At 41.6% G+C, this 23,612-nt stretch overlaps 2 protein-coding genes across 2 annotated transcripts; both read right to left on the bottom strand.

The window, feature by feature from the left end:
* Positions 1-1,858: 1,858 nt before the first annotated feature.
* LOC118405835 (hematopoietic prostaglandin D synthase-like) lies at positions 1,859-5,096 on the bottom strand. The gene is made up of 5 exons (XM_035805635.1): positions 4,864-5,096; positions 4,249-4,341; positions 3,805-3,920; positions 2,703-2,801; positions 1,859-2,127 (listed from the first exon to the last, which is right to left on the bottom strand). The coding sequence occupies exons 1-5, from the start codon at positions 4,997-4,999 to the stop codon at positions 1,966-1,968; spliced, it is 606 nt and encodes a 201-aa protein (XP_035661528.1). The 5' UTR covers positions 5,000-5,096; the 3' UTR covers positions 1,859-1,965.
* Positions 5,097-10,339: 5,243 nt separating this feature from the next.
* LOC118406190 (sodium/glucose cotransporter 4-like) lies at positions 10,340-23,285 on the bottom strand. Its single transcript, XM_035806084.1, has 16 exons — positions 22,859-23,285; positions 20,800-20,871; positions 20,024-20,128; positions 19,722-19,781; positions 19,360-19,464; positions 19,123-19,228; positions 18,581-18,661; positions 17,805-18,010; positions 17,019-17,154; positions 16,298-16,405; positions 15,721-15,871; positions 14,379-14,547; positions 13,675-13,890; positions 12,585-12,738; positions 11,899-12,029; positions 10,340-11,464 (listed from the first exon to the last, which is right to left on the bottom strand). The coding sequence occupies exons 1-16, from the start codon at positions 23,009-23,011 to the stop codon at positions 11,360-11,362; spliced, it is 2,058 nt and encodes a 685-aa protein (XP_035661977.1). The 5' UTR covers positions 23,012-23,285; the 3' UTR covers positions 10,340-11,359.
* Positions 23,286-23,612: the final 327 nt, after the last annotated feature.

The raw sequence follows: 23,612 nt of genomic DNA, 5'->3' as shown, positions 1-23,612 counted from the left end.
CAAATGTATGGGTCTCTGGCTAGGTAGTTGGAGGAAAAGACTCGATTGTCCGAAGAATTTTAAATGGACATCTGTATCCATACGTTTATTGGGAGGTACTTTTGGAAGTGTTAATATGCCTTTAGTCAACTGGAGGGAGAGGCAAGCTAAGTTTGAAGCGGTTCTGCGAAGGTGGGACAGCTTCTCTTTATCCTTCGCTGGCAAGGTTGTCGTCGTTAATAACCTTGCTTTATCTACTTTGTGGTATATTGCTCCTGTATTTTCTCCTCCCGAGTCAGTCGTCAAGGACATTACGAGAGCCGTCTTTAAGTTTTTCTGGAGTTATCGTGCAGAACTGGTCTCTAGACAGACAGTTTTGCTACCTTTGGACAAAGGTGGATGGGATCTCATTGATTTTGGAGTGAAGGCCAATTGTTTTTATTGTCGGCCGTTTACCAATATTCTTGACCGGCCGGATCTTCCATGGGTCCAGTTGGCAAAATATTGGCTGGGTTTTTTTGCCCGTCGTTTTGAACCATCATCGTGGTCTAACAGTTCCCCCCACTCTCCTGAGGCTCCACCTCACTATTCTTTGATGCGGAAGCTCACCTTGGAGTTTGTTAATGCTTCTGCTTCGAAGACTTGGGACAGGATATGCACCGTGCAGTCTTTGTACAAAGCTGCCATTTTAGCTCGTTCTCATACCCCTTCCGCTTGTTTTTTAGAGCGGGGTGTTGATTGGTCACTTGTTTTTTCAACGGTGCATAACACTCTCCTTGAGAATAACCTAAAGGAGCTTTCCTGGAAGGTCGCACATGGGGCTCTCAAAACCAACTACTTGACTTGTTCGATTTGGCACAGAACTCCTTCCCCTCTTTGTCCGAGGAGAAACTGTAGAGCTACGGAGACCGTTACCCATGCCATCTGGTCTTGTGGCGAGGTGCTCCTGACCTGGACTTGGGTCGAAGGGTTCATTAGGCGATGGGTGGTCTCTAGTTTTCGTGTTTCTCGCGCGGTCGCTCTCTATGGTGTTATGTCGTCTACCCTGAAGAAGTGTAAGAGAGATGTCTGCACCTACATTTTGGCCGTCGCTCGGTCTAAGATTTGGTGGTCCAGGTGTCAGGCTCTCTTTGACAATAATTTCGTATCTCACATTGAGCTGGTGTCTCTAATCAATGAGGCTCTTAGGTTTAAACTCAAGATGGAGTTTGTTCGACTTGGTTCTGAAAGTTTCTTGGCTGAGTGGTGCCAATCTGTTAAATGGGCAAGTGTGCGGACGGGAGTTTTGGTTCTACGTTTTTAGAGTCCTTGTCGTAGTAGTCTTTGTTTGGTGCTACAGTCTGTCTTTGCTATTGGTGGATTGTCTGTTAGATGTTCAGTATGTGTGGTCAGTCCTTCACTATGGTGTTCTCCTTCTACTCTCTAGTCCTCTTTATAATTTCCAGTTTGCTTTGATGTGTCGTTTCTTGGCAGAAGGGTGGGCGGGTGCAAGTCTGCCTCGGGTGGAATGGCACATTCTTTTTCTTTGTTTCCATTCATGAGTTGTTTCTTCTTATATTATGATGGTTTTCAGTTTGGTCTCTGTCTGTATTACTAAAACTGTTTGTATACCCAAAATAACAAAGGGCCTTTGGAAGGGGCTTTGGAAGGGCTGGGTTAACACGTCCGTCCAACCATGGAAGAAAGCTGGCGTAAAGCCTTGCCTGGCGGCAAGGCAAAAAAATTCTGTCCACCATGTGTGTGTGTTCAAAATGGAAGCAACTTTTTGGGGGGCTAAACTTTTGAATAGTATATTCGCACGCTCGCATTAGTTTGGGGGTTTACAGAACTAGAGGATGTCATCCCTATAATTAGATAAAAAAACACAAAAGAATATTCATTTCGTCCATTTATTCTTTATTTCTTTATTGACTGCATGACACTACGAGCAACCATTGCAAATGAGAGACTACTACATGAACTCCACATCTTATGGTATCCCAGGATTCATTGCGCTGCCTCCTTCTTCATCCATTCCGCGATGCGCGGGTTGGACGTGACGTTGTCAATGACCTTGGTCAAGTTCGCGTATCCCGTCAGGGGGTCGTACGGGAGGTGATCTTTCGCAAAGAACACCATGGCAAAGAAGTCCACATCTGCCCAAGTCAACTTTAAAGAACGAAGAGAATAAAATTTAAGTAAGTAAGTGGAGGTAATATGAAGTACAGTGTGCAATATATACATGAGCATTAATGAAATTTTCAACAACCATTGTCGTCTTCTTCAGGATCAATGCTGATCACCAATCACTTCAGGACGTATACTTGCGAGAGCTACAGACACGTGATCTTGCGGATACGTGACGTCAATAATTGGTCAAAAGTTCCAGATGAGCTTCCAGGATACTTATGAAGTATTTGCGCCATACTAAAACAAATAAAAACTTCATGATATGTTGAAATCCCTTGACAGAATATTTGAGGCACGAAGACATTACAATAACTAAACATCTGAATCGCCAACAACAACAACAAAACTTTCCCCTCCCAAAGTTGGGCTATTCCAAAATCATTTGTGATTTGTGAAACATTTTAAGCTCTCAACATATGCAAAATAAGTCATTATCACAGCAACACATATTATATACACTGTTACTCGGAAAAAGGACCGTCTCCATACTTTAGAATGCGTATTTGAAGAAGTTTTTGCTAATATCCTGCACTGTGTACTACAGCGCCACCTACCACATCCCCGACGAAGTGCCCGCTTGAGCTCGCCAGTTTCTCGAAGTTATTCAGAAACATCGGCAGGGTTTCTCCTGCGAATTTCTTCATATTTTCAAGCTGGAATACACAAAGCAAAATGTCTTTGTAATCATTAAACTTCTGTAAAACACTTTAAATGACTTGAGCTTGTGCTACTCTCCAAACAGAGGAAAATCGTTTCTTTTCTGTCAGCTATCCCCACCAACAGAAAAATGTTGAATTCGAAGCAGAGAAGCAGTCTTGAGTAGGGCTGTGGTAATTCAAGCTGGTGAGATGGCTATGCACAAAGTGCAGATAAATGGTCAGGAGTATACAATATTATCATATTCTAGTGGCAAAGAGTAACTATATCTACAAACAGTGGCATCTTGAGACAATAATACAGTCTCAAGTTGCATCAGAATCTCTTTGTATTAGGTCCAATCTTTAGGACTAGCCCTCTGAACTAGCAGTAAAAAATCTTTAATGACAGGAACTTCCATCAATTCCCAGTTTGAGTTTTCTTTTGTTCCCCTCTATTTGGAAACCATCGTTGCCATGGCAATAACATCTTTATTACCAGGTATGCTTAATTGCAACTGAAGCATTATTGATGAGAACTGCCCATGCACAGAAAGGACAAAGTGACCTAAGAGGTAATTCAGTTTGAATACTAGAGATCGCGCTGCGCAGCGGTAGCGTGTTTGGCTCGGAACCAAGAGGTCTCGAGTTCGAACCTACCGTGTCAACGATCTTGTGCCCTTGGGAAAGGTACTTTTCTCACTTTACTCGGGTGAAAATGAGTGCCTAGCTTTGGCTATATATAGCTAGGGCCGTCCTTTTGATAGGACGTTAAATGAAGGCTCGTGTATGGGGAGCGCCACACCCCACGCACGTTAAATTACCCACCGCACGTATGGAAAAGAGTAGGAGACCTCCCCGGTGTGAGTGGATCAAACCTACAGACTGAGACTGGTCTCCGGGGTGACATCTTGAAAAGGTGATAGTCACCTGTTATGTCAATCCTTCCACAAACATGGTAAATCTAAATAAATGAATCGATTATTATAGCTGTGACAAGAGCGCAGCAATTTTTACTAACTTTGGTCTTTTCGTCCTTTTCCCTGTACAAGCCGGCAAATATGGTCTCCATGTCCGCTAATCCATCCACAATCATGTCGATCCGTGCCTCTTCCAGGGGCGTCTTCCCGGCCAATCCTGCAAAGCAATCAAAAACGGCAGGGGGCGTGGTTGGACTGTTTGAACATACTCTGACTATTACTATAATATAATTACAACGGATGAACCATGGCGATCTGGAAATAGGTCTGAAAATCACCAAAGTTGGTGGCTCTAGCGTGAGCCGTTCTGGCCTTATATGACATAAAGCCCCCCCCCCCCCCCCCATCCGATCTAAATAGGGTTAAAAAAGAAATTTGACAGAAAATACAAAATGACAAAGCAAAATAATGGCTACTTCCATCTCTACCTCGTAATAAGAATGTGAAGACATTGATGTACGTTTTAAAACCATATTTATACTTGCCTGCCTTCTTTGCTATCATCCTTCCAATCGCCCTCTTCTGACAAATAATGGTTCCGTCCACCTCGAGAATTGGGAGCTGTCCCATTGGCGTCGCTGGTGTCAAATTTGAACAAAATTAGCATATTTCATTTTTCATCTATTTGATACAGTACTAGATAACTCTTATAGTACAGGGAGTGTGTGTGTGTAGGGGGGGGGGGTACTGCAGGGACCGATTTTGTTTTAGACTTCGAAAGAGAATAACACAAGAAAGAATGGACAGATTGGTATGCTGTTTGTTGATAGATAGCTTGTGATGTTACAAACATTCATCCGTTTACTTGTTGGATAGGTACTCTTTAAGCAATACGTCAAGGCCTTGCTTATTTCGCGACGGTATGTGCTCGTGGAACTCTAGTTCATAACACAAACTAATTACATATATGCTAGTACTAGAGTGTAAGTTCCGGTTCCTGTATATTTTTACTTATCTCAGCATTTGATAATATGTTTAGAACGGAACATGGTTAGGACACTCGACATCCTCACAGAGGACTAGGGTGATAAAAATATTTAGCAAATATATCTGGTTAGCCCAGCTATATACTGCACTTACACAAACTGTAATATACGTACTTGGTTTAAAGTCCGGCCACTGGGTCTCACGGTCTATCCGGACGTCTTCAAACTCTATTCCCCCAGCAGCGAACAGTAGCCTGAGAACCCCCGCACGACCCCAATGCTTGAAGTACGTCAGTTTATAGCTCGGCATTTTGGTCTGTTGAATCAAAAACTGCAAATTCTTGTCGCAAACTGACGTACGCTTGTGTTACGAAACGTAACCTGAAAACATTTGTTCCAACGGTATGACTTTTGACCTAAGGCCACGCTGACCTAATTCTATGGATGTCATCCTCTGGAGACCCCAATACTGATGCGCGAGGGCGATTTTTTTTTTAAAATTAAATCCAGCAAAAATACTCCTTAGCCACAGGATGAAACATCCAGTCCATTCTTTCCCAGACTTGGTTTGTCTGACATGTATATTCACCTCCAGTAAGACTGTTAGAGACAGTCGTCGTTATTCATGATCAGTCATTCTTGTTAAAAAAAGGGGAACAAGGGCGCTGTGGCCTCATGCCCTGACCATGTGCCTCCTTTACCCTAGAGAGTAGATCCTCCTGTAAGCAAAATAGTCTTATTGACTAGGAATGCCTTTTAAGAACAAGAACAGGCTAAAATCAATGCGCGCGTTGTTAATGTATGTTATCCATACAATTAAGTCAGTGTGGCCTAAGTAATGGATGTGAGTAGGATTTCGCACGTGTCAATATAAACAGGCTGTTGTGTGTACCGATTAAACAGGCCTATGCACTTTGTATACACAGTCAAACATGCACGAGTGACCACCTCTACATTAGAATTTAGACATTTTTTTAGTGTTTCTACTCACCCAACAGACACTAGCAATTTTTTTTCTCGAGCCCTAGCTCTGTCAAGGGACATACAATTTTTGATTAGACATCTGCGGGATGAAAATGTTGAAGAATCGTTTTCCAGCATATTCTTTCCAACATTTGTTGTTGATAAGCATCGGGGACAAAGCCCTTACCCGGTGTATTTCCAGTTATCATTATCCAACACCAAAGCATGTCATTTTCCATCCATTTAGTTTTATTTTTTTTATTGACTGCACAGCATTACGAGCAGCAAGGGCAGATGAGACACTACTACCTGTACTCCATCGCCATATTGTATCCCAGGATTCATTGCGCTGCCTCCTTCTTCATCGACCTTGATTTTTAAGACCGTATCCTATAGATAATAAAAAAGAATATTTTCTAGGCCCCATGCTGTCATTTATTGCTTGGTCCTTGCTGTTATCAAGTGCTCTAAAGATTGGCATCAATATTGTCATCAATATCATAAAACGCGCTGTCTTTCTCTCTCAGATACAATCTGGAAGCACAAACCATTCATATATTCATAGCTCACAACAGACAATATCGCCGCAGACTCATCAGTCAATACTGGGATGCGGTATCTACGTCAACCTTTCAAGGCTTCTTGATTGGTCGAAAACGGACCAATGGCATGGTAGCACATAGCCGTTTCCATATATGTCAAGGAGAAAGGCAAAATCGTTTGTTTATTCACGAAAGAGACACAGACAATTTGCCTCTTCTCTCCTTAACTGCGTCATTGCAGTGTTTGCTACACCAGAAACAAGTTGTTTTTTCCAGGCCTGGGTTCTGCATGCTGCTACATTTTGTAAAGTACGTAAATCTTCGAGGTTTTTTTCTAGAAATAGATAGTTTAGTCGTCAAGAGACTAGATAACTCAAGGCAGAAATATGATCAATTAATGAAGTCCTTTATTGAATGTATACTTTTCTGCTCTCGCAAGCTTAGTAGAGGACAGAATGATAACGTTCTAAGTACTTATAAATAATCTTAGTACTACTACTACTAAGTATAAAAAGTTTAGTGTTGTAAGGATGTGTTATCTTATTACATGCAACTACATAGTCTAATATATGCTAGTATGTACAGGTTTGATGTTGCATCCATAGTTGCAGTGCGCCTAAAAAAATACACACCATTGTTTACCATTCAACATTCAGAAAAGAGTATTGTTAAACATACAAAACCACAACAAGTCAACTCGCCCTCTGCTGTGGTAATTTCTCAAGGTTGTATGGCCCCGAGATGGGCGCCGCCCAGTGTTCCATTTGATGAGGGAAGGACTTTAACTAAACATTATTACTATCTGTGCACCAAAAACTACAAAACTGGAGTCAACATTGGAAAATGTGCATAGTCATTACACTTGGATCTTGGTTGTAATCCAACGTCGGTTTGTGTGTACATGTATGTGTATCGAATTCAAATTATCTTGACAAGGTATCTGTAAAAGTAGACACGACAAATGATATAACCTGTGGGCTCCAACACAAAGGGGAATACTATCTGAAGGGAGAGTTATTTTCCGACAGACCTAGTTGTACGAATTATGTTAATGCCCCTGTGCTTTTGGCATCGCCTTAGGGGCGAGCCTAATAGCACAGTATTGTGTGTGAGTAGCTTGACAAAAATCAAATTCCTTGGAGGAAATCTCTTGCGTTTTCTCGAAAATGTTGCCTTTCTAACTTTCTTTTCAATTCCTATAGGTCAGCGCAAGAGTTTGGGGGAAGAAATTCTGAGACATCTGGTCCAGAGAGTAAGAGGCAGGTGTTCACAGGTGCTCTCAGCTGTTTACAGGTGCCCTCAGCTGTTCACAGGTGTTCTCAAGTGTCAACGTCTCCCGCACCCCTTAACAGCGACGTGCACGTGTTAAACAAATACTCATATATGTGAGACATACATTGTTCAAATTAGTAGTTTCATTGCAACATTCTGAAATATGTTTGCTCGGAAACACAGCTGTTTTAGTTACATGACATTCAAGTTATCACAGAAAGGATACCGAAACCGTAAGGTTCGCCGCAGTACATTAGAATACCGCTAGAAGGTCCATACTCGAAGTCGATCTTTGTTTACTACACACCAAAGCACCTAGCAAATATCATTAGGATTTATCAAAATATTTTGGAGTTGTGCCGTTTATGTACACATAAGACCATTGACACACATCCATAGATCAAGAACAAGAGAGAGAGAGAGACAAACGACACTGAAAACATATTACCTTATTGGCGGGGGGAACTAGAGTACGCACAAACACACAAACAAACAAACAAACACACACACACACACACACACACAAACTGCATCTCTTTATCATACCAAATTTTTGTTTGATTTATTGACGAAATTGCTCTCCTTATTGTCATTCTGTCACCATGGTTACCATGACGCGCCTGCGCAGTTCCATGGTTTTGACCTTTGCCACCCTGATCATAGCAAACAATCGCGATAAAAAAGCATCAGACGCCACAATAAGAAAATTGCAATCTCGCAGATGTAGAGTTCAAGATTACTATTACTGTACACCTCCTCAACCACGGATTCTTTGTGACAACAAAGGCTTCACAAGCCTTCCTGAACTCGACAAACTGCCACGAGCCACAGTTGAACTTCAGTTTCCCAACAACGCTCTATCTGTGTTTTCTTGTTCGGGTTTGCATTTTCCGTTCACAAGGCTAACAACACTTAACCTAAGAAACAATAGAATCAGCTACTTTCCGTGGAACTGTCTGAACAACATGCAAAGCTTACGGGTGCTAGATTTGTCACATAATCGGATTTCCTGTGTCAAGCTTCCCCCTGTTCGGCTTGTCATACCTTACCTAAGAATGTTGGACGTTTCCTACAACAGGCTAACTACATTGTCAAAGTGTGATCTTGGGGTGGACTTTCACCAACCAGATTTAAAGGGAAACGTTGAGCCATATGCTCTTTTTATAGAAGGTAACCTTTTCAACTGTGACTGTAGCATATCTTGGATCATTGACTTGGCCATAAGAGTGGAAGAGTGCCGGAAAGAAACGCCAAGTAGTCGTTGTGCAGTCTTACCAAAGAATCCCCTCACAAGACAGATGCAGAGAAATATGACTGAGTTCCGGTGTAAAACTCCTGCGGGTCTAGAGGGGGTTGAGCTCCGCAAATCCAACCTCACAAAATGTCCGCAAAACCGCATGATCAGTCACTGTACCATCGGCCATACATGCCCCGTAACAAGTCACAACCCCACTCCGTCCAATGCCATTGCATCATCCTTTAGGCCAACAGGAAGTAGTAGCTCAGAGCTGTCAAACGCGATGAGTGACGAACCAGAACAGACAGGCAATGAACTAGATCAGGTAGCCCTTAATGTGACCATCGCCATCTTTACAGAAATGTACCCACAAACAGAATGGTACAGCCTACATTCTTTGTCTATGACAGAAGCTTCACAAATTCAGGACAAGTCCTCTCCACCAACCAGTATCGAGGTGTCAGGCTGGGTACTAACTACTTTGATTGTAGGGGGGATTGTAGTCCTGTCAGGTCTGGTTTTAGCTGTTTACTGTGGCGTTGCTAAGATACAGGCGGGTAGAAATGCCTCTCATGGTCACGTGACCAACATGGCGACTTCCTATGTTGTAAACAGTCACCGAGTCACCATCAGCAGTCAGAACATCCAGGCAGATGGCATGCATGCAGATTCCATCGATGAAGCTGATGAATACGATCCATATGCAAAATCCTATGTTTTCGATGTTCCTCAATATCATATTCCAAACCTAGGACCTAAAAGTCCCAGCCAGTAAGCTTGAAATATAAAAATGAGGTAACTAAATTTCATTAAGCCCGGAAGTAGATTCGATTTGCATGACTGATGGCGTGATTTAGTCAGATTAATGCATAAATATAGAGTCTGAGGCGTTTGTCTCCTCAGTAATAGAAACAATCGTATGAAAATACGTACTACGATGTTTAGTGACGGATGAATTTTGCACGATTTGAAAATCATGATCAGATCATTAGCCGCATGTAACAAATTAGCAATTATATGAATGTTTGCACACACACACACACACACACACACATACACACACACACACACACACACACGTGTACACAGACACACACACACACACACACACACACACACTCATATTAACTAGTTCTCAGATGGGGTGTACATTCCCTTGAGCAGTCAGTCGGTAAATTATATATTAAAGCCCTTACAAGTATTGAGTTAGTAGTACTTCAGGGTACATGTATATTTCTGTATTGTCTAAATTGTCATCTTTGATCTAGTGATGAACCCATGTATTGCATAGGTGTTTATAAACATTCAAGACTGCTACTGAAGTTTTGACAAGTAAGGTTATAAGATTTTTACTTCACATAACTGTATACCCAAGGAATCGAGCGTAGGTCAGAACGAAAGCATAATTTGTGGGGTACTGCAGCTATAGGTGTCGCTGCTTACAGATGCGGCCCCAAACGCAAAAGTACATTGTCAAGCTTGCCAAGAACTATATTCTGTAACGTGAATTTGAATAGTACTTCTTCTCGCTTCTATGTGATGATGTTGAAAATGTAGGAACATAATATATGATTCATTGTCAAAGGTTTGTCTTAACCCATTAGAAATATGAAAGAAAGATTTTTATTGACACAGCAAAAGTACAACGACTTTTGTATTGTCTATTACAACTATATATATGAACAAACAGGCGTATATCAATGACCTACAAGAATCTCCATGAATAAGTATCAATGGATCAACATGGCGAATCTAGAGTATCATTTTCACAATTGGTTCTAAGATCTAGACATTCTTCGATATATATATATACCAATTTATACACTGTAAGGATTATCTCCTCCTAGGGTGTACTTGAATTTATCTTTTTCGGTGTATGAAATAATATGAAAACATGGATTGAATCATTCTATTATTTCAAACAGTTGGTACAATTTCACCAAGCCTTTACTATTTTGGGGACCATTCAAAACACGGGACGGTTCATTAACCTCTGAATTCAAAGAAGAAGTCATTCCAAACACTTATTAACGTATAGGTAACGCTAGTTCACCTTTATTCGCAGGGTAACCTTTATCCGTTGTATGCAACACCAGCGTATTTCGGTATATCAAGTCGACTGACGGTGGTCTCAAACTACAATATGTTGAACAAAAAAGCAATTTGAAACCACCGTCCATTTACGTGATACCCCATTAATATCCTGTTTTGTTTAGGTACAACAGATTTAGGTTACCCCGCGAATAAAGGTGAACTGGTGTTACATGCAATTAGCCCTTGGGTATGGTGTTACGAATAAGATATGGAAAAAAAATTCAGCTCTCTCTTTGTTGTATAATCTACATTCTACTACAAATAAGAGAATGGTGGCCACAATAATGCAAAATGTAGCCAAAATGTATTCCTATTGGACATCTAAAGTTGTCTTCATTCATAGTTAGAATATAAAAGACCAGTTTCTTCCAGATCACTTCAGTGTCACTGACAAAAGATAGCGGATGCTATCTGAAACGTCTGGCCGTTTCCAAAATCATATCCAGTTGTTTGAGTAACTGCTTTTTGGCATATCTTATTACCTGGATGTCTAATCTTCATCGATGTAACCACGAAAAACTCAACCCAATGTTCATTCTTAAACGATGACGTTGTCTTCTGTTTAAGCAAAAAATCCCCAAAAGAATATCCCAATAGCCATCAGCACCACTGCAGTGATGTTAACGAACCGTCCCCAGAGCCTATCCTCTTTCAGTGACGTCATCACCTGTAAGAAATTCAGATTAAAAACGTGAAATAAAAAAAAGATATGCGTAGACACTTTCCAGTGTGCAATTTTGAGTCTCTAACAATATACAGGAAGAAATTTAACTTATCATACTTCGAGTTTTTGTAACTTTTATAGTTTTAATCATGATTATGAATTTCTCTGTTATTCTGTATGTATTTCCTGCTTTTCTGTGAAATGAAGCCTGTGGGACCAACTTTGAACCCTGGCCAATCCATCCCTCCCAATCCTGTAAGTCTCTAATTACACCATTTTCCGCCTCACATCCTAATACTCTTATATTCAAATACTTCGAACATACACTAGGACAAATCAACAACCAAACACACAGGCCGTAAACAACTATACCCCCCTAAAAACGGAGGTAAAAGCTCGGAGGTATCAAATAATTATGAAATGATTCTAGATATTACCTTCAATGAGGCTGCCTTCTCTGCTTTGGTCTGCTTTTTGGTGGGAATGTCTGAAAATCCACAGAACCAGTTCCATCCGGTTTGCAGCATTCCCATCATGCTTCGCGATCCTCTTTGTCCACCATCTTGAACTCCAGGGAAAAAGTCAAAAGAACATAGGAGTTAATTCAATCATATAGTATTTTCTCAAAACCTCATTTTTATAATTACGCCTATGGAAATGCCAAAGAATTCCAGTGATGAAATATAATAGAGATATACTGTCACTTGGCATTTCTACCATTAGGATTTCTGCAATATTATTTTGTATTTACACATTGAAATGTTACGTTACACACACCCAAAAAGGGACCGTTTCATGTTCTGCAAATTTTTCGTTCTGCATATGCAGTTATAGCAACAACCATATACCTTGTATTGCCTTGGTTTAAGGGCTCAGTAGGACAAGGGCTTTTAAACAAAGGGTAACATCCAGAGAGACAAAAGAAGATGCAGAAAACAAGTGGCAAAGGTAAGCTGTACCAGCAACATGTAACTGGAGAAAATGATGCGTTAATCATTTGTCAAATTAGTATCACTTGCAAACTCGCAGTGACCGTAGCGGTATTATGTTAATAGATGTATCACCATTACCTCGTTTGTCATCTGCTATTTTTCCCCCAACAAAATACTGTCACCTATCTTACCTTCCGCGCTCTGTTTTGTCGCTTCAGTTTGTAGTTCCCCGTTTTCTTCCTTCTCCGTTTCTTCTTCTTCCTCTTCTTCTTCCTCCTCTTCAGAATCGGACAGATCCACCGGCATGTCTTTACTGTGTCGCGTCCACCACGTCAAACGGACCAACTAAACCATTCGGAGAAATATAAGAAAGTAGTCACTAGGGGGATCAAATTTAACGGGGTTGTGTCACTTATTTCTGAGCACAAGAGCTATCGATCAAATAATTAAAATTTGTGACCATATTTTGCTCAGAGCACGAGATAGCAAAACCGGAAGTTGCGCTGCAGTACCAAGGAAAGCCGCTAGGTGCCCAAAATCTAATCACTTTCAGCTTTTAGCACACCCCACCAACACACTAAGTATGAAACCAATCCATCCGGCCGGCCGTTCATGAGTTATCTTGTTCACAGACAGACAGACAAACGCTACTGAAAATATAACCTCCATGACATTTCATGTAGGTGATAACGTACCGTAACTTGAATAAACCTTTAGCTAACCAGTGGATAGCCTCCCAGTGTCGCTTCCCAGGTCCACGGGAATGTAGTAGGTTGATGATATATCAAAGATAGATAGATAAATGTCTAATATTGACTATATAAACTGACAAATGGCATAATTCAAAAAGCTGCACCATCTATGGCATATACATGTATGTGCTTACTATCTCATGGCTGCCTTGTATGATTTATGTGAGTATATGATCAAAACTTCCTTTTTGAAACGTGATTTCGGAAAATTGATACGTCCGCCGATCATCCGCATACGCACGGTCCCCAACCGGCTAATCGCCCATGTGGGGACCCTGCTATCTCAAGGGCCACTCCCGGTTACTGTGAGCGTCGCCACAAACCAGTTGTCAGCCAATCAGGGAATAGCCTTTCAGTTTTCAAAAGGGGTCTCGCAAAGGCCGGATTGGGCACTGACTGTCTGGTTCCCATATCATATTTATAAGCAGGGTCCCCACATAGGCGATTAGCCGGTCGGGGACCGTGCGTAGGAGGATAGTGCTGATGCTATCCATATATGATCAAATCAAAATCTGTGATTCTTTCGTACCTTTTCATTGTCTTGAGGCTCAGTCAGCAGACTAATGACGACAATCGCGACCACGCAGAGTGCGAAGAGCAGGATGGCGAAGTGCAGAAAGTGGAACTTGGTGATGATGTCAGGCCTGTTGTCGGGCTCGCCACACCGGGGGAACCCGTACGAGAAGTCAAGGATCAGCCGAACCGTCCCGACCACAAGCCCGATTATCATCCCCCAGAATGCCCCCTGTTATGGAAAGATCACATCACAGATTTCAAGGGGCCAGTAACAATATATATTTCATTCCAATCTGCGTTCTGCACAGTACCTACAACAAAAGGATGATTTAGTAAAAGAAAACGATTTGCGGAGGGCTTAGAACTCCCCTTCTGGCTTCCACTCATTAGATAATAACTTTTAGACTATTACAACAACACACTTAATTGACGCAACAAAAGTACTTTCGTATAGTCTACAAACCCATTAAAAGAGGACTTTGATTTATACAATGCAGACACAACCAAAAATAGTTCTCTCTAGCTCGTTAAAGACGCAACGCATACCTCCAAGCAGAGGTTGGGATCCGCCTGTTTTGACTTAATTGTTTTACATGTATGCGTCTTTGTTGCCATGTTGGTCTGAGAACATGAATGAGACAAAATAGGAAGCCTGACAAACACGTCAAAAAACAGTCGAACCTCTGCTTGGAGAGTAGATCTGAGAACATTACGCACCGGTTCGTTAGTCCTTGGCCAGAGGATGCCGAGCGTGAAGCAGGCCAGGACGGGCGGTGCCTGGTAACTGGTGATGGACTGGATGTAGTCAAACAGCTGTCCGCCCTGAGCTGCCTGCACTACCGGGATCCACAGGATTCCTATCCCCACCATCACCAACACGAACAGTCTAGGAACACAAACAGAAAAATACTTAATGCAGAGTCCTCCTAAGAGGATGGAATAACGGAGGCCTTCCACTTCTTTACTCCTAGCCCAGCTCCACTTTACTACTTTTGAAATTTAGTACGTTTCTTCCCTATTTTCTTGTGAATGGGCGATGATCAAAACAAAAGTCGTTTTGGCACCTCACAACAAAGGAATCACTATAATACATTATAACGTTACTTGCAGTATTTGACACCCTCTGTCATTCCAAATTAGCCTATTTTCATGAAAGCGCAGCGCGTTGGTTCGGGTTATTTTTGCCAGCCCCTCCACTATACTGAAAAATCCTGGGGAGAACCCTGCTTAACGTGTATAAAACCCCGTTGTGGAAAACAGTAGGATCACAGATTTTGTCCTTAATAAATCCTAATCCTAAAATTAAGTCCTAATTTGCATAAACTACATGTCATTTTGTACCTATCTGTCTAAACTATCTCTGCATACTGAATATCATGGAACACGTTGTTTTTTTAGATATCTTCCTTAGATATTTCACAAAAACGCCCTTGCAGTTCCGGAGCAAGTTGATAGGAGCACAGACTTACACAACTTCTTCCTTACATAAAAAGCTATGTCACCAAAACATCAAGACCATCGCGTGTCTAGGACAGAAGATACAAAAACCGTTCTACTGCAGTATCGAGGTCATACAGTGGGGGGGGGGGGGGCAAAATAAACACCTTCGACCGTCTTCTTCCAAAGTAGAATGTAGAGTGACAATGTAGACAGGTGGCTACTATACAGGAGATTTTTAATGCTAAGGTATGCACAGGTGGTCACTATAAAGCTAAGGGCACAACCAGCCGTACGTGCAATTTGTCCGTAGGTTTTTGGGGAGGTCACGTCCGCCACGTATTTCTGAAAACGTTCAGGCAGTACAGGGCAGGCGCGTCGCCAGTACTGGCACGTACGGGGGACGGCCGCAGCCCGATGGCACACAATGTTTTGCCTGCACGTAACGTTCGGTCGCGGCGTGTCTGCGTGCTCCAAAATCCTTCGGATTCCCTACGAGTTCGTACAAAGGCGTTACTTACCACTTACGGATCCCAAAAGATTGCCCATGTTTTGGCACGTAGACAGCACGTATTTGCACGTACGGCGGGTTGTGTCCTTAGCTTTAGGAGGGGGCACGTACCTTCCCACCAGCATGAGTTCACGTTGTGATGCCTTCCTCCTGACCCTCGCCCACAGGTCCACGGTAAAGATGCTGCTGCTGCTGTTAAACACTGACGTCAGAGAACTCATCAGAGCTGCCAACATGGTGGCTACCATCAGCCCTCGCAGACCTGGAAAAGGGACGTTGTCATTTACGTCTAGGTTTAGTTGAAACACTGTGATTTTCAATAAAGTTGTCTTGTATTAGTATCAAAACAAACAATGTGACATTGTGTTGGGACTTCATACGCAAATGCCTCGCACGTCACTGGGTCCGCACAGGAAAATTGGCAAAAATTCGCAAAGTTGGCGCAATTTTCTACCGCATTTTGGCGCAGTCCGATGAGACGCGCTTAACTAACATAGGTCGGCCCCGAATGTGCTTATTCTCTTAATGACTGCCAAATCGGGCCTTGGACTCGTAACACATTAAGCTTCAACCACAAACTGTGGTAAGGATTTCCAATCTGACAAGTTAACTACTATAGCTAATATAGTAGGTTGCTGGAAATAAGAAAACAATGACATTGAACAAAAACGTAATAGTACGAACTTACCGACTGGCATGAGTTCTATGACCAGTTTTGGGTAGGCGATGTTGGTACAGCTCGCAGGGTTCCCACACGCTCGTACACATTCCTCTGCGGTCACACAGGCTACGTCATCTACAACCAACCAATCAGGATAAACCAAGGTTTAACCATTATTTCAGCACCAAGGAAAGGGTATGAGTTAATCAGTTTTTCACTACTTAGGAAAGAGTACGAGTTTACGTTTAACCAGTATTTCAGTACCAAGGAAAGGGTACGAGTTTACGTTTAACCAGTATTTCAGCACCAATGAAAGGGTACGAGTTTACGTTTAGCCAGTATTTCAGCACCAAGGAAAGGGTACGAGTTTACGTTTAACCAGTATTTCAGCACCAATGAAAGGGTGCGAGTTTACGTTTAATCAGTATTTCAGCACCAAGGAAAGGGTACGAGTCTACGTTTAACCAGTATTTCAGCACAAAGGAAAAGTACGAGCTTACGTTTAACCAGTATTTCAGCACCAAGGAAAGGTACAAGTTTTGCTGCAGCATCTTAGAAAGTCACTACGAGGCCCATTTTCGAACTTGACGTTCCTTTCCCCGACCCCTCCCCACCTAACAAATATCAGTAGGAACCATCCACTCTCGAGTTATGTTGTTCACACACAGATACACAAACAAAAATCTAAAACCTAAGACATGACACTCTTGTCGAAGGATAAAAATTACGAAATGGTTTAGAAACGCACCTTTGAACAGAACCCTGCTGATCATCCCGGGCATGACCATTAGGAACAGGGGGAGGATCTTCAGCCCCGCGGCCAGAATGGACCCGCCCTTAGCATGCGTCATGTTCTTAGCCGCTAGGGAGCGCTGCACCAGGACCTGGTGAAGAACGTTTTGTGAAGGCTCAAGCAAACTTGTAACTAAACAAATTACATGCAATTCACGGTTAACTATCTAGAAGACGTAGCTAAAACTATCGTAATGTCTTTGCAGTACTTCTGTAACATTTTACGTGACTTTATTTATTGCTTCCTGCCATCCATGGGCCATTGCAATGTACATATAAACATACACTCATACAGAACAATGAATTTATTAGTAATTAGACACATATTGAAAATCAATAAACCAAATCACGCAATTATACATAAGTTGAAACATAATCAATACAAGGGCAGAACCAAAAGTAGTGTGCAATTGAAATCATAAGACCTGAAAATGGACATGAACATTTAGGGAATTTATACATGATGAGCTATTGTAGGAAGGTGATAGAATATTGGATTTTTAAATACTTTGATATGTTTCATTTCTCCAACTGTTTTCGTTTTAGCGATTTTTGTATTACATCATTCTCAGCCCTATATACCATACTAAACGTGATGATGTTGATTTGAAAGAAAGCTTTAGTGATTTCATGCCTAGCCTGTTGATTGTGATTGACAAAAGTATGCGAAGTTTCTTAGGTTTAAGGAAGACAAAAGGGGGAATTTTCGGTGATAGACCTATGGTTGAAGAAAGACGGTTACCTGGTCAGTACAAAAGTACCATGCTGATAGAATAAAGATTCCAAACACTAGGCCGGGCCATGGGAGGTCACTTCCGGTGGCATCCCTGAAGAGGTGAAATGCTTCCGGGGTCGGCACGCCGCAAGTGGTGTTGGGAGGTCTGATGTTAGGGATGGACCGGAAATATTCTACGATCAGAGTTTCTATCCCACCGACTCGCACAAATGCTGCGGACAAAAACGTCCGGTCAAACATGTGAATCAAACACTATGCTACTAGACATCCTCAATGACACGGAAACCAAAACCTAAGGTTCCAATGCAGTACCATAGCAAGCCGCAAGGGCCAAAAATCTAAACACTTTGAGGCTGCATGAAGACCTACCCATATACCAAATATTAAAACAATCAACCAGACGTTCTTGAGTCATTGCGCATGCGCGCGCACAAAGACACACACACACACAGACATACACACAAACGCACACATGCACAGACACACACACACACACATCTAGACACATACACACACGCGCACACACACACACACATACACACACACACAGACACAAACACACAGGCACAAACATAAACACGCAGCTACAATATAAGTATTATAACCTCCATTTACTGTAACAAGAAGGTAATAAACAGTCGTTTCTTCATAATAAGTAAATGATGAGAATGCCTAAAACACAATACAGTCATACAAACGGTCTGTTCATTCTAAACAAACTCTAGAAGAAGTGGGTACACATTCAATGGAGACAATGTAGGAGGTTCAATGTTTTTACTTACCCATGACCATCAGAATGACGGCTCCGACTACCATGATGCAGACTGACACAGCGTCTGTGTACATTACTGCGGTAAGGCCTCCTGTACATAGAAAAAATATCTTCATTAATGGTAAGCTGGCGAGATTTACAAACGTGCAGATTTATAAGCATTGCTAACAACCACATTCCACTAGGGCTGCGGTCTCTCTGCAATAGAGCAGTTTGACGGAGCTCAAAAGAATTTTATAGACAAAAATAAAGAATATTTTGATAAGTCTTTGTGTGTTATGTTACCTTTTTGATTTCAGTCATACTTTAACATTTTGCATGATATTCCCATTTTGAAGAAGAGGGTTACACACATCCAATTTAGGTAGCAGTGAGGTAAGGCTTTATACAGTATTTCTGAGATTCGTTTACAGTCCGCACTAAGGGAACAATTGTAGCTAAAATACTGAAAGAAATATATCTGAATGCTGAGCGTCGCTTGGATCAAAGTTCTGAGAAGATCGGAGAAAGCTATAACTTGGGTTTTATCAAACATAATGTATGTTTCCAAACCTCCGATTGTGTAGACCGCAGTGATGGCCAACAGGAGCAGGATGGACGGGTACAGGCTCCAGCCCAGCGCCAACTGGATAAACAGTGCACCTGCGAACATATCCGCCTGGGGGCGCACATGATACGTCAACATCACTACCAGGATCATCTATAAGGGACTAGAAGATTAAACGTGCAGAAAGTAGTATAGACAATGAAATTCAAATCTTGGAACAAAAGGAAAAGTCTAAGACTCACCGATATCTTGATGAAGATGTACTGAATCAAGGCTAGGACGGACAGGTAGATTTGGAGTCTTTTCCCGCCAAAACGTTTCTTCAGGTACTGTGGCATGGTTGTCACCTACGGAAAATGTAACATTGTCATTTCAGATTCTCAATGTTGTCTAGGTACAGACTGACAAATTCAACACACATACATCCCAAAATACACCAGTGTATGCAATTTTTTATCTGTCCATGCAAAAACATGTCTCTTGAAACGCAAATTTAGATATTGTTTGGTGACATGATAGAAAACTCAATGAAGAAAGAATCGCATAGGGGGAAAAAAAGCATGGTGAACTTTTAGCCCGATAAGTATATAAAATAGCATCTTACCGCAGAGGATATGTAGACTGGAATATATAACCAAGCAAGCAGCAGGAGACAAAACAAACCCTGTGTAAAGAAAACAAAAAGCATACATCATTTTCTAACAATGTTCTGCTTGCATCAAAACAATACTTAACGTTTCTTAACTACTTACAGATGAGATAATAGAATACAACATGTTCACTTCATATTTCTCAGTTTTTAACGCTGCACATAAAATTATTTCCTACAATTCAAAGTGTAATAATCTGCTATGTAGAATGTAGAATAGTAAATGAAATATCATCAAAATTAGTTCCAATACTTACGCTGAGTTCATAAGCTGACACTGCTATCCCAGAAGCCGCTCCGGTCCCGGCCAAGCCGATAAAACTGGTGCTGCCGATGTTACTTCCATATAAGGACAACCCGATCTTTAAAGTATAGACAAAGATCAAGGTCAATCTACAAGCAGATGTAACGTTAGTTCAGCTATATCCGCGGTGTAGCCTGTATCCGTTGTATATAAAATCGGAGAGTTAAGGGATATCAAATCGACAGACGAGTGTTTCAGACTGGAATGCTATGAAAATATTGTAATTTGAAACCAACGTCGGTCGACTAGATATCCCTACATACAACGGATATAGGTTACCCCGCGGATAAAGGTGAACTACGATTACGGAGAATAAAATGTTTCTTTGTGTTTTTCTAATCCAACAATTTTCTTTTTCTAGTCTGCTTTGTCTTGTAGCCAGTGTTTTTCCTTATGTCAAAAAAGGAGCAATAAACTCCGCCCTTGGCGCGTAGCCAAAAAATGAGACCTTATTGTCCTTGTGATGTGAGCAGCCATTCACAAAAGTTGGTTAAACTTTAAACAAAGAGCAAACTAAAGGATCAAAGATCTACAACGCTTTCTGAGAATGTTTATTCGTGGAGCGACTATAACTACTGATGCCTGGTGGGCCGATATTTTTACTTCTGACTTTTAGTTCTTTTAAATTTCGTATTTGCTATGTTGGTGTTTCTATTAGATCCAAGATGGCGTCGTCACCGTCTTTGTACTTTAAAATTTATTTATGATCTCGAAAAAGAAAACACTTACCGGGCCCCACCACATACTGCGTCCGGCCAGAAAGTACCCCGTCACTGTTCCACGGTTCGCCTTCACCATAGACTGAAAATACACAATATAGACCATAACAGTGTAGCACGGACAGGTATGATCTTGATCGAATAATCCTATTTAGTTATATGCAAAGTATATTCCCTCACTACAGATATTTGAGTAGCACTGACAATTAGATATCCCTCATGCGTTTTGAAAAATCGACTATACCTATAACATGCATTGGCATAATACCGGTCATAAGCCTTATACCGGTCGATTAAAAATAGTGGAACTTAAAGAGATCTACACATGCAACAATAGTTATTTCTGAGGTATGCACACTTCAGACATCTAGGTGTCCAATACATAATTTACAAAGCATCGATAACAATGCATTCGAAGACAACAAGGCCAAAAGTTTTCAGGTCATTTTCTGGGCAGGCGAGCTCGTCGTGGGACAAACACACTGTCACGTTCATCGCCAGATTTGTAGATAATAATCACATGTGCTCACGGCACAAGACGAGCATGATTCAACAGGAATCTTGAATTTCTTTTGGTGACCTACAACTCGTGTAAAAGTGTGAGGAACCGTTGCATTATCACCCGGATCTACGGCTGAATGGGTCAAATTGAACGTACGCCGCCATTTTCCCGCCATTTTTAATGCTACGGCATGCAGTAAAGTTTTACGTCATAGCGGTTGTGACGGACCAAAATTAAATGAAAATTCTTGTCAGTATACGCCCATTTTCTCATGCAGATTTTTGTTTTGTGCAACTACTAACAGGAAAGAAAGGAACAACAGAGGATGTATAAAGGTACATAGCGGCAGTTAATTGTGCCGTGTTTCGTTCGACCGGTATTTAGTACCCCCTTCCAACCACGCGCCCGTTCTCCGTGCAATTCCGCGGTGTGTTCCAATTACGATATCATGTTTTTAGCAGGACCAGAGAGACAAAATAATTTACACAGAAGAAGTGGCAAAGGTAAGCTGTAACAGCAACATGTAACTGGAGAAAATGATGCGTTGATCATTTGCCAAATTAGCATTGCTTGAGAAATTGCTGTAAACCGACCGGTATTATGCCAATGGATGTTACCCATGCAATCTTTCATTTTCACCATGAACAAAGAAGCGAGAAGAAGCCGAACTTATGTGTTAGACTGCGATATTCTATCCAACATACCGATGTTTTTTGTCTTTGTTTTATGTTCTCAGAATCGGTTCTGTTTTGCCAAATATTCAAAAAAGGTCCTCATTTATACAAAAGAACGGTTGAGTCAAGTTGAGATAAAAACATTGTCAAATATTATAGGAAATTATTCAATTTCCTGACGTAAATGCCCTGTCGCTGTCTTGTAATTTGTAGATTTTGTCACGGTATTTATCCAAACTTTGTTGAGGCATGGTCTCTTAACTTCTGAAACCATCCCTTGCACCAAAATATCTCGCTTCTCTATAAATCATTAGAAGGACCCACTAACTAATCGTGATTGACGAACAAAAAAGTGTTTCGGAAATGTTTGTTTAAGAACTATCATGAGTATGCATTTTCAATACACAGCGACATGAAATAGTAGTTTATCATCCAGTGATTCAGAATTTGACCTTTGAACAGAACCTGAACAAGACTTGTGATTGCTGTACAATGAGTTACGTTGGGGGTGTGTCAAGGGAGGGCAACATACATACACAAGAATAGAGAGACTGTGGTCTGTTTTGTGACTCAGCTAAATTTTAGATTTTTACTGGTCATTGAAGTTTCCCAGCAGTGTAGCGTACCCTGCTAACATTGTAGAATAAGTTGGAATATATGTAGAACAAGTTGGGCTAGTTTACTGGCCCGGATACATTTAACTAGTGGCCCATGTCACGCTAGCGCACAGTTTCATCATAAGTACCTATTGTCCTGCCAGTTTTTCGTGATTGAACATAGGTCTTGCGAATATTTCTTGTCACTTGGGAGTCACAGTCAACATTGGTACAACTTTGATGCACGAAATAAACATAAGGCACGAAATGAACGTAAAAACATGGATGGAAACTTACCCATATACCGACTGCCATGATCAAGACGAAATAGACTGCTATCACAACAATATCCGCTGCTTCTACCCCCTGTCTTCCCACGGAGGGGGTACCGCCCGTAGAAGAGGGGGTAAACCCTTCGGTAGAGGTTGCTGCAGACGAAGTCTCCGCCATCTCTTAGTCCAAGCGTGTGACAGGACAGAAGAGGTAGACAACTTTTTCGTCCGTAAGCCACCCTCTGATGGCCTACAGCTGGCGACCTACTTTCGTCGTCTGAGTCTGACCACTGACTTTTCCGACATCAATCACTGACCATTGCCAGTAAAAGGTCAGTAGGAAGACCTCGAGATGACAAAGACTCTCTGTTTCTTCAACAGAGACCAAGAAGTTTTGCATATACAGTGGAACCTACAAGTGTTTCTTTGGTGCTTGTTTGATCGCGCCCCCTAGCGGCCCCCAAACTTATTGGGCAGTCTGTCAAACACTTGACGGCGGCCCTTAGTGCTATGTGTGCATTACTCAGTGTGTGTGTCTTTATAAGTGTTTGCTGTAGCAAATATAAGATTGAAGGCCTTGCTTGGTTGTTCCATTTGGAAATTGAATGTTTGCATTTTCTGCGACCTTCGGTTTTGTTGCATCTACCATCTTTCAGTGGAGTGTAATAAAAAAGATCGTCTAACCAAACTGATCTACTATATGGGCTACCAGCATGTGAATACGGTATAAAGAAACAAGTATTTGCTGCCCTTGCAACTTAAATTTTCCTCACAAAACG

This window comes from Branchiostoma floridae, chromosome 18 (genome assembly GCF_000003815.2).
Source record: "Branchiostoma floridae strain S238N-H82 chromosome 18, Bfl_VNyyK, whole genome shotgun sequence".
NCBI classification, from domain to species: Eukaryota; Metazoa; Chordata; class Leptocardii; order Amphioxiformes; family Branchiostomatidae; genus Branchiostoma; species Branchiostoma floridae.
Note: the sequence above shows the minus strand (reverse complement) of the source record. Positions and strands in the feature narration are given on the sequence as shown.